Source organism: Pyrus communis, chromosome 15 (genome assembly GCF_041283825.1).
Source record: "Pyrus communis isolate YQ-2024b chromosome 15, ASM4128382v1, whole genome shotgun sequence".
Lineage (NCBI taxonomy): Eukaryota > Viridiplantae > Streptophyta > Magnoliopsida > Rosales > Rosaceae > Pyrus > Pyrus communis.
The window spans coordinates 41,070,001-41,082,626 of NC_142579.1; the positions used below are offsets into that span (position 1 = coordinate 41,070,001).

Sequence of the window (12,626 nt, forward strand, 5' to 3'; positions counted from 1 at the left end):
TAATTTTCCACTTTCGCAAGACGCCGTTAGCATCTTCCGCTGCCGGTTGTGTAACTTCACTACCACCGACAACCTCCCACAAGTCTTGACCTTGAAGGTAAGACTCTATACACGTTGCCCACGTGTTATAGTTTTGGTTGTTGAGCTTCTTGATTCCTCCAACAACTTGAAGATCACCCATCGTATCGGCAAGACTTTGACTACACCGAACAAGCTTGAGTGATTACCGTGCAGAGTAATACACTACTCTCGACACAAAGAAGCTCCCTCTCAAGGTTTGTGATAACCCCAGCAATAATCTCAAGAAACCTTTTCTGATGTGGAAGATCAGTCAAAACTGCAACCACAGAGCATACTCGGAATTTCAAGAGACTTTACAACCAATGCTCTACCAAGAACGATCCCTGACCGACTTGGCTCTGATACCAATTGTTGAATAAGAAGAGTATCCAAGATAACTCTAATGATCCCAAGAAGAAGAAAATAGAACACACTCTTAAAGAAAGCTCACAAAACAAACTAATTAGCAAAGCTTTTCTTATTTAGCTCTAGGCTTTGTTTTTCCTTGGATGATTTACAATGCTTGAGAACTTGGGTATTTATAGCAAACCAAATGATTAAACTAAGATTATTTATTACCACATAAAACACATTAATTGCACCTAATAATTTTTATTCAACCATACCTAACATTGCCTAACTTTCCTTGCCTAACTTTGACATTGATTTTCAACAAATGATCCTGAGATTAGAAATGGTAATAAACTCACTCACCGACAATTCCGAATAAAATACAGTACATGGCAGCAAATATCGTTTGAAACTCATACATTTTTCTTTTGCTCATCAATGGCACTCAGCTTACCATTCAGATCTTTTATCTTAAGCGCAATGTCACGACGGAGAATTACCCGTCTGACTTTGTCAAAACAAAAACAGCTAGGGGAAACAGAGCTTCTTGTTTTAGGAACAAGAGCATTTTCACCTTCTCGTTCTTGCTTCTCTACCTGTTGTCTTAGAATGTATGTGTTCCACTCGTTCAACACGTCCACCATCTCGAAGGATATGGATATGGATATTGTTGGAATTTATTAGGTTTATATAGGAAATTAATTAGAGATTTGATTTGATTTCGCATTAGGGTATTTTTGGCATTTACGCATTAGGGTTTCTTAGGTTTATATCTCTATAAATATAGTTTGTAATTTAGTTTGAAAAACAACTCAGTCAAGATGTATCGTCTTTGGTTCATGTAGTCTTCTTGGCAATTTCATCATAATAGAATTTTATATTCAATTAGTTTATTCGTTGCGTACTCTATATTCAACTGATATGTCTTTGAGCTGATCCAGCCAGATCCTCACGCTGGCCTCCTTCACTTGCCCTTGCTACGCATCTTCGAGAACGGCTTGAATAGCTTTGAGATTGCCAGCAAATTCTTCAATATCTTTCTTGGCGTCCAAAACATGTTTAACCTCTCCGTCCACATATTCATAAGCTATTGAAGCTAGCCGATTTAGTAGCATGAAAATGACCCCGTCAGCCATTTTTTTAGCCTCAGAAATTGTTAACAGTCGAAAAAGAAATGATGAACAAGAAATGCAGGATGGTCTGTGGAATTGCCGATCTTCTGTCCAGCTTATATGATGATTTCAATTTCCAAGCCAATCAACTTTTTTTTTTTTTGGTCTGTCAAGTCAAGTAAATTGAATGGTAATTGTGCTGTCCTATTCATTGACTTGGAAGTCATTGTTTTGCATAAGGGATCGATATACATTGCATATTTGCATATTAGTTGAGGGAGCCAATCAACCAAGCAAACAAGAGGACGTTTGTAAAAATAGGTATCTCCTTGCTCCGGTGTCATTGTCCTCTTTTTTTTTCTCTATGCAGTGACACCGGTACACAAAAGTTTCTTTAGTGTCACTCACTGTGGAAATGCAAAGATGACTATATACAGAATTAAAGATTCTTTTAATAACCAAAATTGTAAGTCTTAACAGGAATCAGAGTGATGCACATCAAAGCAGCTCATACAATGAGTTAGTTTAGTGGGTCAAATAGGACCATCGAAATACATGTGGTTCTACCGTTCTACACAAGTTTTTCTTTCAAGTAGCGTATAAATGACTATAATAGCAAATAACATGTAGCTTATTATTTATTTATTTATATATTTAGGGTTTTATAATCTCCAAAATTAGCTAAAAGGGTATTGAGAGAAAGGAGAAGAGAAAAACCGCAAAAGAGTTGTTTAACCACGTCATTCATAAGATACCTCAGTTTAATACGACACTATCCCACTAAGTTTGTGACGTAATTAGGAAACCTTGTTGAAGTTTAGGAGTTCCCCTCAAAGTGGAAATGTCCCTTTCATTTTTCTTCCTTTCCAACTATATTAACAATTATGGGGCAAAGGGCAGAGGCAATGGCCTTTTAACAAGGGTTTTTGTTGTTGAGTCTGTTTTCCATGACCTTTGGGCTTCTAGGATACATAGTTCTATATAACTTAAAAACAAACCCTCACATCATGTACATAAACAGTTAAAGAACAAGAAATTAAACCTGCTCATAGTTTATGAACATGTTCTGTTGTATTTAATAAAAAATCTGGCAGGGATGTACTCCCCTATCCTAACAGGTAGACTATAAAATTCCTCATTTCTAACATCTCCTTTCCTGCTCTGGAAGGGTCTCCACCATGCAAGTCCTCTGTCGTCAACCGCATACTTCGCGTCAAGCGTGTTATCCAGCAGCGTCCCCACGATCATCGCCACTGTCAGGCTCAATGAGAAGATGGTGTTCAATATGTCATCAAACTGCAGCCATCAAAATGATGTAGCATTTCAGATAAACGAAACCATCAATAAAACATGTAAACAAATCCAAACACCGTATGTAATAATTAGTCTATGTGTAACTTACCCATCCACTGTCTGTTTTAACTGGCCCGACACCATTCGGGCTGGTGTTTGAGACAAAATATTGAGGTATTGAAATCCCAAGAAACAGGGAAAGACCCAAAACATAGATGTTTCTCAAGGAATTATTATTTGCAAACTGAATGAATGTGATCCCAACAGCAGCTGCAGATAAGAGGAAACAAATGTGAGCCCCTTTTGGTGATTAAATGACCCTAAGAAGATTAGAAATGGTAATAGAATCACTCACCGACAATTCCAAATAAAACACAGTACATGGCAGCAAATATCAGCAAAGGAATCGATGCAAAGAAAGCGCCAAACTTCCCTCAAAAACGTAAAATTAACACTGTCAAAACACAATGCGGTAACCCCACAGTGTGACATGTCAAACAGAAGGAAAGAACGAACCAAATATAGAGAAGAACATGAAACCAGTTGAAATCTGCATCACACTCCTGCTCCCTACCCTATGTGTGTCAATCCAAGAAAGCCAACATTTTCACTGCAACACATTTCGGAAAATGAGTGAGTTCCTATTCTTTATTAGCAAACTTTCTTCCATTGATATCCAATATTCTTTGATAGCTAGCAAGACGTTCAACAAATTATCTAAAGGGAACATCAACATATATGTCAAGCAAAAAGGCTTTCTTACACAGATGCAGTGGTACCGACAGCACCACCAAAAATTCCTTCAAGCAGCATGCCAACAACCTGTATTTGAACATATACAACTACATGTTATTTAACTTTTTAAAATACGTGGTTGCTTCCCATTCTTTTAAAGCATTCACAGAGATATGGAAGGGACAAGGGAGAGAAGGAGAAAGGAGCGGCATGACAATTTGCACCTGCAGGTCAATAGTCTGGCTCACTACACTTGCTGGAGGGGGTGTAGCACCTGAAAGCCGTGCTGCTGCAAAACGTGATCCAGTTGATTGCAACAAAAAATATTATTTACTGAATCAAAACTACGCACTGAACCAAATTAAAGATCTGAGATACTATATCAGTTATGAAATTGTCAAAAAAAGCATAAGCAATGTTTATAGGAGAGATTTTAGACCTCTGCAGATTTAACAATTGCTGCTCCCATCATCCCAAAGACATGCACCCCACTGAAACGGGTATGGGAATCCTTTATTGAAACAACAATAACAATGTGTAATGAAAAGGATAAGTCTTCTGAAGGATTAACTTTACTACGCAAGAAGAGAGCCTCGATATTTGTACATACTACATACCAAGGAGCGGATGACATAAGGAAAGAGCGTTCTGTACGGCAACTTTGTTTAATTAGTTTGCTGTTTAGCAGTGTTATAAGCACCAGCCTCGGTGAGGACAGCAGCAAATGACCATTCAAGCTAAACCCAATGAAGCTGTTGAGGAAGGAAGATACAACAAGAGATCCCTGGATCGTTCTCATTGTGACCTCAAATCTCTGCAATCATACACATTCCTCATCCATGTATTTTTCGTCTCCAAAGTTTATAACTGAAATTTCTTAGAGCAATTCAAGAAGTAAATTCATGTGATCTATACTCTTTGAATAACTTGTTTCAATACATACCTCATGTTCACTTCTAAAATGCCGATCAGAGTAATCATTGATGATTGACAACACCTGCAGGGTAAAAGCAAATGACGCTGTCATCACCGTTTGAAGCCTTGTTCCGAGGGGAATGTTTGAATCATTTTATTGCTGACATAAACAGAATCGTCTGAATCACGCGAGCTTTATCACCCAGATCAAAGGGAGAACAAAATCCCAACATTAACATCACGGGTTCAAAGCTACGTGAGTGATCAGATCACTAATCTTAACCGGTATATTATAAACTTTACGATATAGAGGACACAACTTACATGATCCCCACCCATCCGAGGCACGAGGCTCCTTAATTTGGTTCCCATCCGCTCTGCGAAAACTTGAGCAACTGAGATAAGCAAATCCGTGTGCCGTGCAAACTTGATATCGAATTCGGTACGTGCAGATGAATAATTACCTAAAGCGCATCATAAATCAGTAACATGTGCATGAGAAGTTAAATAATCATTACTAATTTGATATATATAAAAGAAGAAAATCACCTTTCCAAAGAGATTAAAATATATGCCTACCTCGCGAGTCACCACTTGATCCGCATTGCTCATGTCCTTTGAAGATCATATGAATTCTGAAGAAGAAAAATAAGCAAATTAAGTCTGATGATAGCATTTGTAATTGATACATAGATAAATGAGTAAATAAGATAGATAGAGCTCAATTACATGAGAAGTCAAATGTTGATTTTGATGTTTGGGATGTGAGAAATCTTGGGCCACTCTTCTCCACTGCCTTGTTCACAACGCTTAGAAAGCGTCGAACATTTGTAAATGGTAAGATCCTGCAGTGGAGTGTTGCAAAGGAAGTCTGGCAGCGTTTTTATGAGATGGCACTCACGAACTTCTAAGGAGGAAAGGCATGGCATGATTGAGATTTCAGAATCCTCTTTGTTCCACCCTTCCACGCCTACTTCCCACTCTTCCAACGCTTCCATGTAGGCAATTTCGAGTTCTTTCAACTTTGGGAAAAATGAGTATGATGATGATTTCACTGACGTTTCATCTCGGTCAACTCCCAAAAATTCAGCACCAACCTTTTTCACCTTCATCATTAGCACTATAGTCAGTTTAGCAAGGTATGGCAATTTCCCAAGAGGAGGCAAAAACTTGCATTCACTCCATCCAGATAGAAAGATGATTTTTAAGTTGTGCAAAGACATCATCCAATTGGGGCAAGTGGCGCCTGAATGCACACGAATGCTTAAAGATTCCAGATTTTCGTGCGGTCGTAAGACATTCAGTATTTCAACGGTGCTTGATGTCTGCTTGTATTGGACATAGTAAGAATTAATTCCGAGATGAAAGAGTTGCTTCATGTGCCACAATTTTGCTTTCTCAAGCTCACTCTCATCTTTCACATTCCCCTTTAATATTATGCTGAGACGGCCCTCAAGGTTCAAGCCTCTCAGATCTCCCAGTTGTAATGCTTCTTTGTCCTCATCCTCATCACAAACCACAACACACACTTCAATTGTTCTCAATTTTTGTAGTCTCCGAATCCCTTTTGGCAAGTACTCCAGCATATCACAGCCAAAAACATAAAGGTGCTTTAAGCTAATCAACTTTCTCATGTTATCTGGTGGTTTTTCAAGTGACCTGCAATAATATAGGCGCAAGGTATACAAATTGTACAACTCACATATACTGTCCGGCAATATCTTCAAACCATCATTCCTTGGCAAATCAATATGCCTCATATGTTTCAATTCACCAATTTCCTTTGGGACTTCAATTATGCCATTTTTACGCAAATTTAATGTCCTAAGACATTTTAGTTGCAAAATGAAATTTGAGTCTATCGTAGAAATGGTTAAACCATACATTGAGTTATGTGACGATTCCAATTGCCAAGCCAATCAATTTTTTTTTTTTTTTTGGTCAGTCAAGTAAAGTAAATCGAATGGTAGTTGTGCTGTCCTATCCATTGACTTGGAACTTGGAAGTCTTTGTTTTGGGTAAGGGATCGATAGGCATTGCATATTTGGTGAGGCCCCGTGAGGGAGCCAATCATCCAAGAAAACAAGGGGGCGTTTTGGTCAAATGAAATATACCAAAATTATATATACCAAAGCGCAACGGAAAAAACACTGTTCATAAGCACAGTGTAAAGACGTAATTGCCCCCCTTTTTGCAGCTCATATTGCCCACTTAATTTAACAGCACAGTAAAATCCCGTTAATACCCCTGCCTCTTCATCCACACGATAGGGTGCTTTTCCTTTCATCCACACGCTTTACTGTTCCCAAGTCTGGATGCTTCCACACGCACCTCTTCTTTTCTCGCCGTTTCGTTTGTCCTCCACCGCTTAGTTCTTGCTTTAGTCCGAAACAGACACGTCCATACCTTTTCCTTCTTGCTGCAGTTAACCTTTCCTCCTCCACCGGTTAGTTCTTGCTTCAGTCTGAATCAAATTTTTACCACACAGCCGCTACCACCATTTCGTACATCACCACGTTTTACAGATTCCTGTCGATTGAAGGTAAGCGAAAATTGCCCTCTTCATCTCCTCAAGTAAATTTGATTATCTATTAATTTCCCCCATTTTTATTTTCAAATTTATATCGATTGCTAAGATTGTGGAAGGGTGTATGGGTTTGGGGAATTTTCATACGCTTGAGGTAGAAGCTTTTGTAGACAAATCGACAAATCCCCACCGCCACCGCACTACAAACCCGTCTTCGCCGTCCATTGGAAAACCCAAGAAGAAATTTTGATCGTCGGCCGACACCCTGACTGCAACATCGTCTTGGCTTTGCAAATTCCACCTCCAAATCCTTTCTGACCCTTTTTTTTCCAAAAGCTCTCTCATTGATTTGTGATCAGGTAAGAATTTGGAGTTTTTATTTGGCATTTCATTCAAGTATTCTTTGCTTCAAATTAGAAAACAAACTCAAGCCCTCAAACCCTGAAAAATAGAAATGCTTGATTCGTACTGGGGTTTACAATTTTATTATTTTTTGGTTTTTATTTTTCCTCCTCAGTTGTTATTTTCCTTTTATTGTATATTGTATCTTCTGTTTGGGAATACCTCTGTTTTTTTACTTGCTGAGAATGCCTCTGTCAAATCCAATTATGAAGCATCTTTGGATTTTTATTGATATAAAGACCTTTTCTTTCTCCAATTATGCCTTTGTCAACTCTTTTTAGTTTAAATGCACTCATTTATCTAATTTTTAATTTAATTTAAGTTAATTTAATTTAATTTTTTTGCTATTTAGTGTGAGAAAATGGCTTCAAAATTGGATTTTCCAATGTCTGGGCAAAGGAAAACAGGAAGAGAACACCAATGGTGGTGACGATGTAAAACTCTCCCCATTTAACATAGTTTTAAATGCTGATTAGTATATGTGTAAATAGTATTTTGAGTATGGTTGTATATATATGTAGTAGTAGAATTGAAAACATTGTTTGTAATTATGTGTAACCACAGTTGTAAACCCGCAGCATCGCGTGGGCTTTTTTGCTTGTGTTAAGCTAATCACCAATTGTAGTCCTCTCTTTTCTCTCTACGCAGAGACACCGGGACAGAAAAGTTTCTTTAGTGTACCTCACTATGAGTTGAAGGTGCACAACAGCTCTGTTCTTTCCCTAGCAACTCTCAAGAGGAGAAAAACCACAAATGAGTTGTCTAACCACGTCATTTTAAAGACACCTTATTTTGATACGACACTACCTCACTGCGTATGTGACATAATTAGGGAGGCTTGCTGAAATTTAGGGGTTCCCCCTCAAAGTGGAAATGCCCTTTTCATTTTTCTTCCTTTCCAACTATATCAACAACTATGGGGCAAAGGGAAGAGGCAATGGCCTTTTGTCAAGGGTTTTTGTTGTTTAAGTCGGTTTCTCATGCCCTTTGGGCTTCTAGGATACATAGTTCTATATATATTAATAACAAACCCTCACATCATGTACATAAACAGTTAAAGAACAAGAAATTAGACCTGCTCATAGTTTATGACCATGTTCTGTTGTATTTAATAGAGAAATCTGGTAGGGATGTACTCCCGTATCCTAACAGGTAGGCTATAAAATTCCTCATTTCTAGCATCTCCTTTCCTGCTCTGGAAGGGACGCCACCATGCAAGTCCTCTGTCGTCAACTGCATACTTCGCGTCAAGCGTGTTATCCAGCAGCGTCCCCACGATTATCGCCACTGTCGGGCTCGATGAGAAGATGGTGTTCAATATGTCATCAAACTGCAGCCATCAAAATGATGTAGCATTTCAGATAAACGAAACCATCAATAAAACAAGTAAACAAATCCAAACACACGTACCCATCCACCGTCCGTTTTAACTGGCCCGACACCATTCGGGCTGGTATTCGAGACAAAATATTGAGGTATTGAAATCCCAAGAAACAGGGAAAGACCCAAAACATAGATGTTTCTCAAGGAATTATTATTTGCAAACTGAATGAATGTGATCCCAACAGCAGCTGCAGATAAGAGGAAACAAATGTGAGCCCCTTTTGGTGATTAAATGATCCTAAGAATGTTAGAAATGGTAATAGAATCACTCACCGACAATTCCAAATAAAACACAGTACATGGCAGCAAATATTGGCAAAGGAATCGACGCAAAGAATGCGCCAAACTTCCCTGAAAGACGTAAAATTAACACTGTCAAAACACAATGCGGTAACCCCATGGTGTGACATGTCAAACAGAAGGAAAGAACGGACCAAATATAGCGAAGAAGAACATGAAACCAGTTGAAATCTGCACCACTCTCCTGCTCCCTATGTGTGTCAATCCAAGCAGGCCAACATTTTCGCTGCAACACGTTCCAAAAAATGAGTGAATTCCTATTCTTTGTTAGCAAACTTTCTTCCGTTGATATCCAACATTTTTGGTAGCTAGCAAGACGTTGGAAAAATTGTCGAAAGGGAATATCAACATATATGCCAAGCAAAAAGGCTTTCTTACACGGATGCGGTGCTACCAACAGCAGCGCCAAAAATTCCTTCAAGCAGCATGCCAACACCCTGCATTTGAACATATGCAACCACATATTATTTAACTATTTTAAAATATGAGGTTGTTTCCCGCTCTTTTAAATCATTCACTGAGATATGGGAAGGGCAAGGGGGAGAGAGGGAGAAAGATGCGGCATGACAATTTGCAATCGCACCTGCAGGCCAATACTCTGGCTCACTACACTTGCTGGAGGGGGCGTAGCACCTGAAAGCCGCGCAGCTGCAAAATATGTTCCAGTTGACTGCAAGAAAAGACATTATTCAATGAATCAAAAACTACACACTGAACCAAGTTAAAGATCTGAGATACTATTATCAGTTATGAAATAGTCAAAAGAGCATAAGAAATTGTATATAATAGATACTAGACCTCCGCAGATGTAACAATTGCTGCTCCCATCATCCCAAATACATGGCTCGCTCGGAAAATGGGTGCACCCCACTGAAACGGGTATGGGAATTTAATCCTTAATTTGAAACAACAACAACAATGTGTCATGAAAAGGATAGTTTTTCTGAAGGGAATTTATTAACTTTATTACGCAAGAAGAGAGCCTCAATATTTGGACATACTACATACCAAGGAGCAGATGATATAAGGAAAGAGCGATCTGTACGGCAACTTTGTTTAGTCTGCTGTTTAGCATTGTTATAAGCACCAGCCTCGGTGAGGACAGCAGCAAATGACCATACAAGCGCAATGCATAGAAGCAAAGCAAACCTCTCAAGTATGCGATGGGCTCTAGGAAGAGCGCGCCTCAAATACTGCCCAAACAATATTGTCATGTTAAACTTAGAACATTTATTCAAAGAACAAAAAGTGGCAGATCGGATAAAATTTACCTGTTGAGTAATGACGAGCAGGATCAGCATAGGCAGACCAATCTCCACACAGTTAGCGAGCTGTGTACAACAAAAGAAAGATAAGTGTTTTGATAATATTCTTATGATTGACATGAGAGAAATGGATTGTTTTGTTAGAGACGTTACAAGTGGAAAGCCACGTGCGAAAAGACCAAGACCGACTACACAAACCACTGGCGTGATGACGATTGGACTAAAAAATCTGATAGAGCCATAGAGGAGAAAAAAAAAGCCATGACAGTTAGAAAATGATAAAGAAAGAATACATAGAACTTCAGGTTGAGGCTTCAAGTATCACTCTTGAGATAATAATTTAGTACCTTGTGAAGTTCCCCCATGCCTTGCTAAACCCAATGAAGATGTTGAGGAAGGAAGATACAATAAGAGATCCCTGAATCGTTCTCATTGTGACCTCAAACCTCTGCAATCACACACATTCATCATCCATGTATTTTCGTCTCCAAAGTTTGTAACTGAAATTTCTTATAGCAATTTAAGAAGTAAATTCATGTGATCGACTCTTTGAATAACATGTATCGAACTTTATGTACCTCATGTTCACTTCTAAAAGTCCGATCAGAGTAATCATTGATGATTGACAACACGGGCAGAGTAAAAGCAAATGACGCAGTCATCACCGTTGGAAGCCTTGTTCCAAGGAATGTTTGAATCAAAGTGTTTATTGCTGACATAAACAGCATCGTCTGAATCACGCGGGCTTTATCACCCTAATCAAAGGGAGAACAAAATCCAAACATTAACATCATGGATTCAAAGCTACGTGTGTGATCCCTAATCTTAACCGGTATGTTACAAACTTTATGGTATAGAGGACATAACTTACATGATCCCCACCCATCTGAGGCACGAGACTACTGGCAATTATAACTATGGATCCAAGCATCACAATATAGTGCTGAAAAGCGAGTGCGAATGCTTCCGCTGTAAAATTCGATCGTTAGAAGCTATTTTGTTGCATTAGATCAAGATTTACCGTGGAAATTCACATTTAAACTTCCTAAATATTTTCGAGTGATATCAATTACTTGTAACTTGCAGGATAAGCTGAACTGGTTAGGGTTCTTGTGAAACATATGCTTATTATTTGATTTGAACTAATTAAACTACTTAAAGATTCGAACACAATATTAGAGAACCGAATCCAAATTAGTAAAAGCGATCTGCAGAATTAGGAAAAAAAAAATTAAGACATGCAAACTAGTAAACTAAATAAAAAAGCAGTGCCAAAAGCTTGCACTTTTAAACCAACCCCACAAGAAAGACACAAGATTAATAAACTTTTTCCTGCGGGATTTCAAAAAAATATAGAAACCCAGAAAGAAGAGAGAGAGAGAGAGAGAGAGAGAGAGAGAGAGAGACTAACGCCAAGAGGGGTTGGACTGGATACAATACTGAAGCTGGTGGAGTTGCTCAGCTGGAGTCCAAGTAGGACCCCTCGCCGCCCCAAGAGGCATCTGAGACGGCGGAGCAACCACCTGTGGTGGAGGAGGCGGAGCAGTTTCTCCCATCTTTTGATTTGCTTTTCCTTCACTCTTCCACTTCCGTTTCTTTTCTCTAAATTTCTGAATACTAAAAGCTTCTTCTTCTCGGTTGAAGCACTAACACTTCTGACAAACCACCGACACCATAAATATATAAAAAAATCGGGTTGAACTAAATTCTCAACAAAAAATAAGCCCTTGAGATTGGTTTCTACCGAGCAAAGGAAAGGACAGTACGAAAAATATTGAATTAAATGGATGCAAAGAAAGAGAAAGTTCCTGTCTTTCGAATCAAAGATAGAACGTTTTGATTGTCGTGTTCTGAGGAGCATAAGCATTAAATTGTTTATGGGGTCTCCTGCAATCTTCGAGGAACTTCCACTTACTTGCAACGTAGTAAACCGTGAATTTGCTACAATTAGACATTGACTTTGCGATAATAACGATTGTGCCATTCTTTTCTTTTCAGCTGGGACCTTTGTGGTGGGGAGAGATGGGTTTAATTCCGCGGATCAAAAGCTGGATTTCCCTCTCGTTTTCCTCCCTTTTTCGATGGATTTCTCTTTCTGGTTACGTGGTCTGGGATGGATGTTTTGTGAAAGATGGGGACAGCCATAATAATCTTTATATTTTCACACTATAGACAATTTTCTCAAATTAACATTTGCAAAACGTTGCTTAAATAATTAAATTTCAAGATCATATATCATCGAGATTCTATTAGAATATCATATTTTAGTATCACTTGTATATA

At 38.6% G+C, this 12,626-nt stretch overlaps 3 protein-coding genes, 1 long non-coding RNA gene and 3 pseudogenes across 4 annotated transcripts; 1 reads left to right on the top strand and 6 right to left on the bottom strand.

The window, feature by feature from the left end:
* LOC137723760 (uncharacterized) overlaps positions 1-637 on the bottom strand; it is a 2,275-nt pseudogene extending 1,638 nt beyond the window's left edge.
* LOC137748153 (putative disease resistance protein RGA4) overlaps positions 1-1,574 on the bottom strand; it is an 11,085-nt pseudogene extending 9,511 nt beyond the window's left edge.
* Positions 1,575-2,576: 1,002 nt separating this feature from the next.
* On the bottom strand, positions 2,577-3,199 carry LOC148691025 (nucleobase-ascorbate transporter 3 pseudogene; annotated as a pseudogene).
* LOC137733293 (nucleobase-ascorbate transporter 3) lies at positions 3,021-5,100 on the bottom strand. The gene is made up of 10 exons (XM_068472448.2): positions 5,046-5,100; positions 4,791-4,930; positions 4,495-4,548; positions 4,169-4,365; positions 3,991-4,042; positions 3,776-3,840; positions 3,580-3,638; positions 3,333-3,426; positions 3,172-3,244; positions 3,021-3,086 (listed from the first exon to the last, which is right to left on the bottom strand). Exons 1-6 carry the CDS (start codon positions 5,092-5,094, stop codon positions 3,799-3,801), a joined length of 534 nt encoding a protein of 177 aa, XP_068328549.1. The 5' UTR covers positions 5,095-5,100; the 3' UTR covers positions 3,021-3,086; positions 3,172-3,244; positions 3,333-3,426; positions 3,580-3,638; positions 3,776-3,798.
* Positions 5,101-5,195: 95 nt separating this feature from the next.
* Positions 5,196-6,374, bottom strand: LOC137748108 (putative disease resistance protein RGA1). Its single transcript, XM_088685709.1, has one exon. The coding sequence runs from the start codon at positions 6,350-6,352 to the stop codon at positions 5,204-5,206; it is 1,149 nt and encodes a 382-aa protein (XP_088541835.1). The 5' UTR covers positions 6,353-6,374; the 3' UTR covers positions 5,196-5,203.
* Positions 6,375-6,677: 303 nt separating this feature from the next.
* On the top strand, positions 6,678-8,023 carry LOC137733325 (uncharacterized). Its single transcript, XR_015956676.1, has 2 exons — positions 6,678-7,352; positions 7,748-8,023. It is a non-coding gene; the product is annotated as an uncharacterized LOC137733325 (long non-coding RNA).
* Positions 8,024-8,338: 315 nt separating this feature from the next.
* Positions 8,339-12,255, bottom strand: LOC137733285 (nucleobase-ascorbate transporter 3). The gene is made up of 14 exons (XM_068472438.2): positions 11,755-12,255; positions 11,215-11,312; positions 10,922-11,098; positions 10,691-10,791; positions 10,497-10,572; positions 10,350-10,409; positions 10,087-10,271; positions 9,877-9,973; positions 9,662-9,748; positions 9,457-9,515; positions 9,213-9,304; positions 9,052-9,129; positions 8,806-8,966; positions 8,339-8,725 (listed from the first exon to the last, which is right to left on the bottom strand). The coding sequence occupies exons 1-14, from the start codon at positions 11,897-11,899 to the stop codon at positions 8,504-8,506; spliced, it is 1,638 nt and encodes a 545-aa protein (XP_068328539.1). The 5' UTR covers positions 11,900-12,255; the 3' UTR covers positions 8,339-8,503.
* Positions 12,256-12,626: the final 371 nt, after the last annotated feature.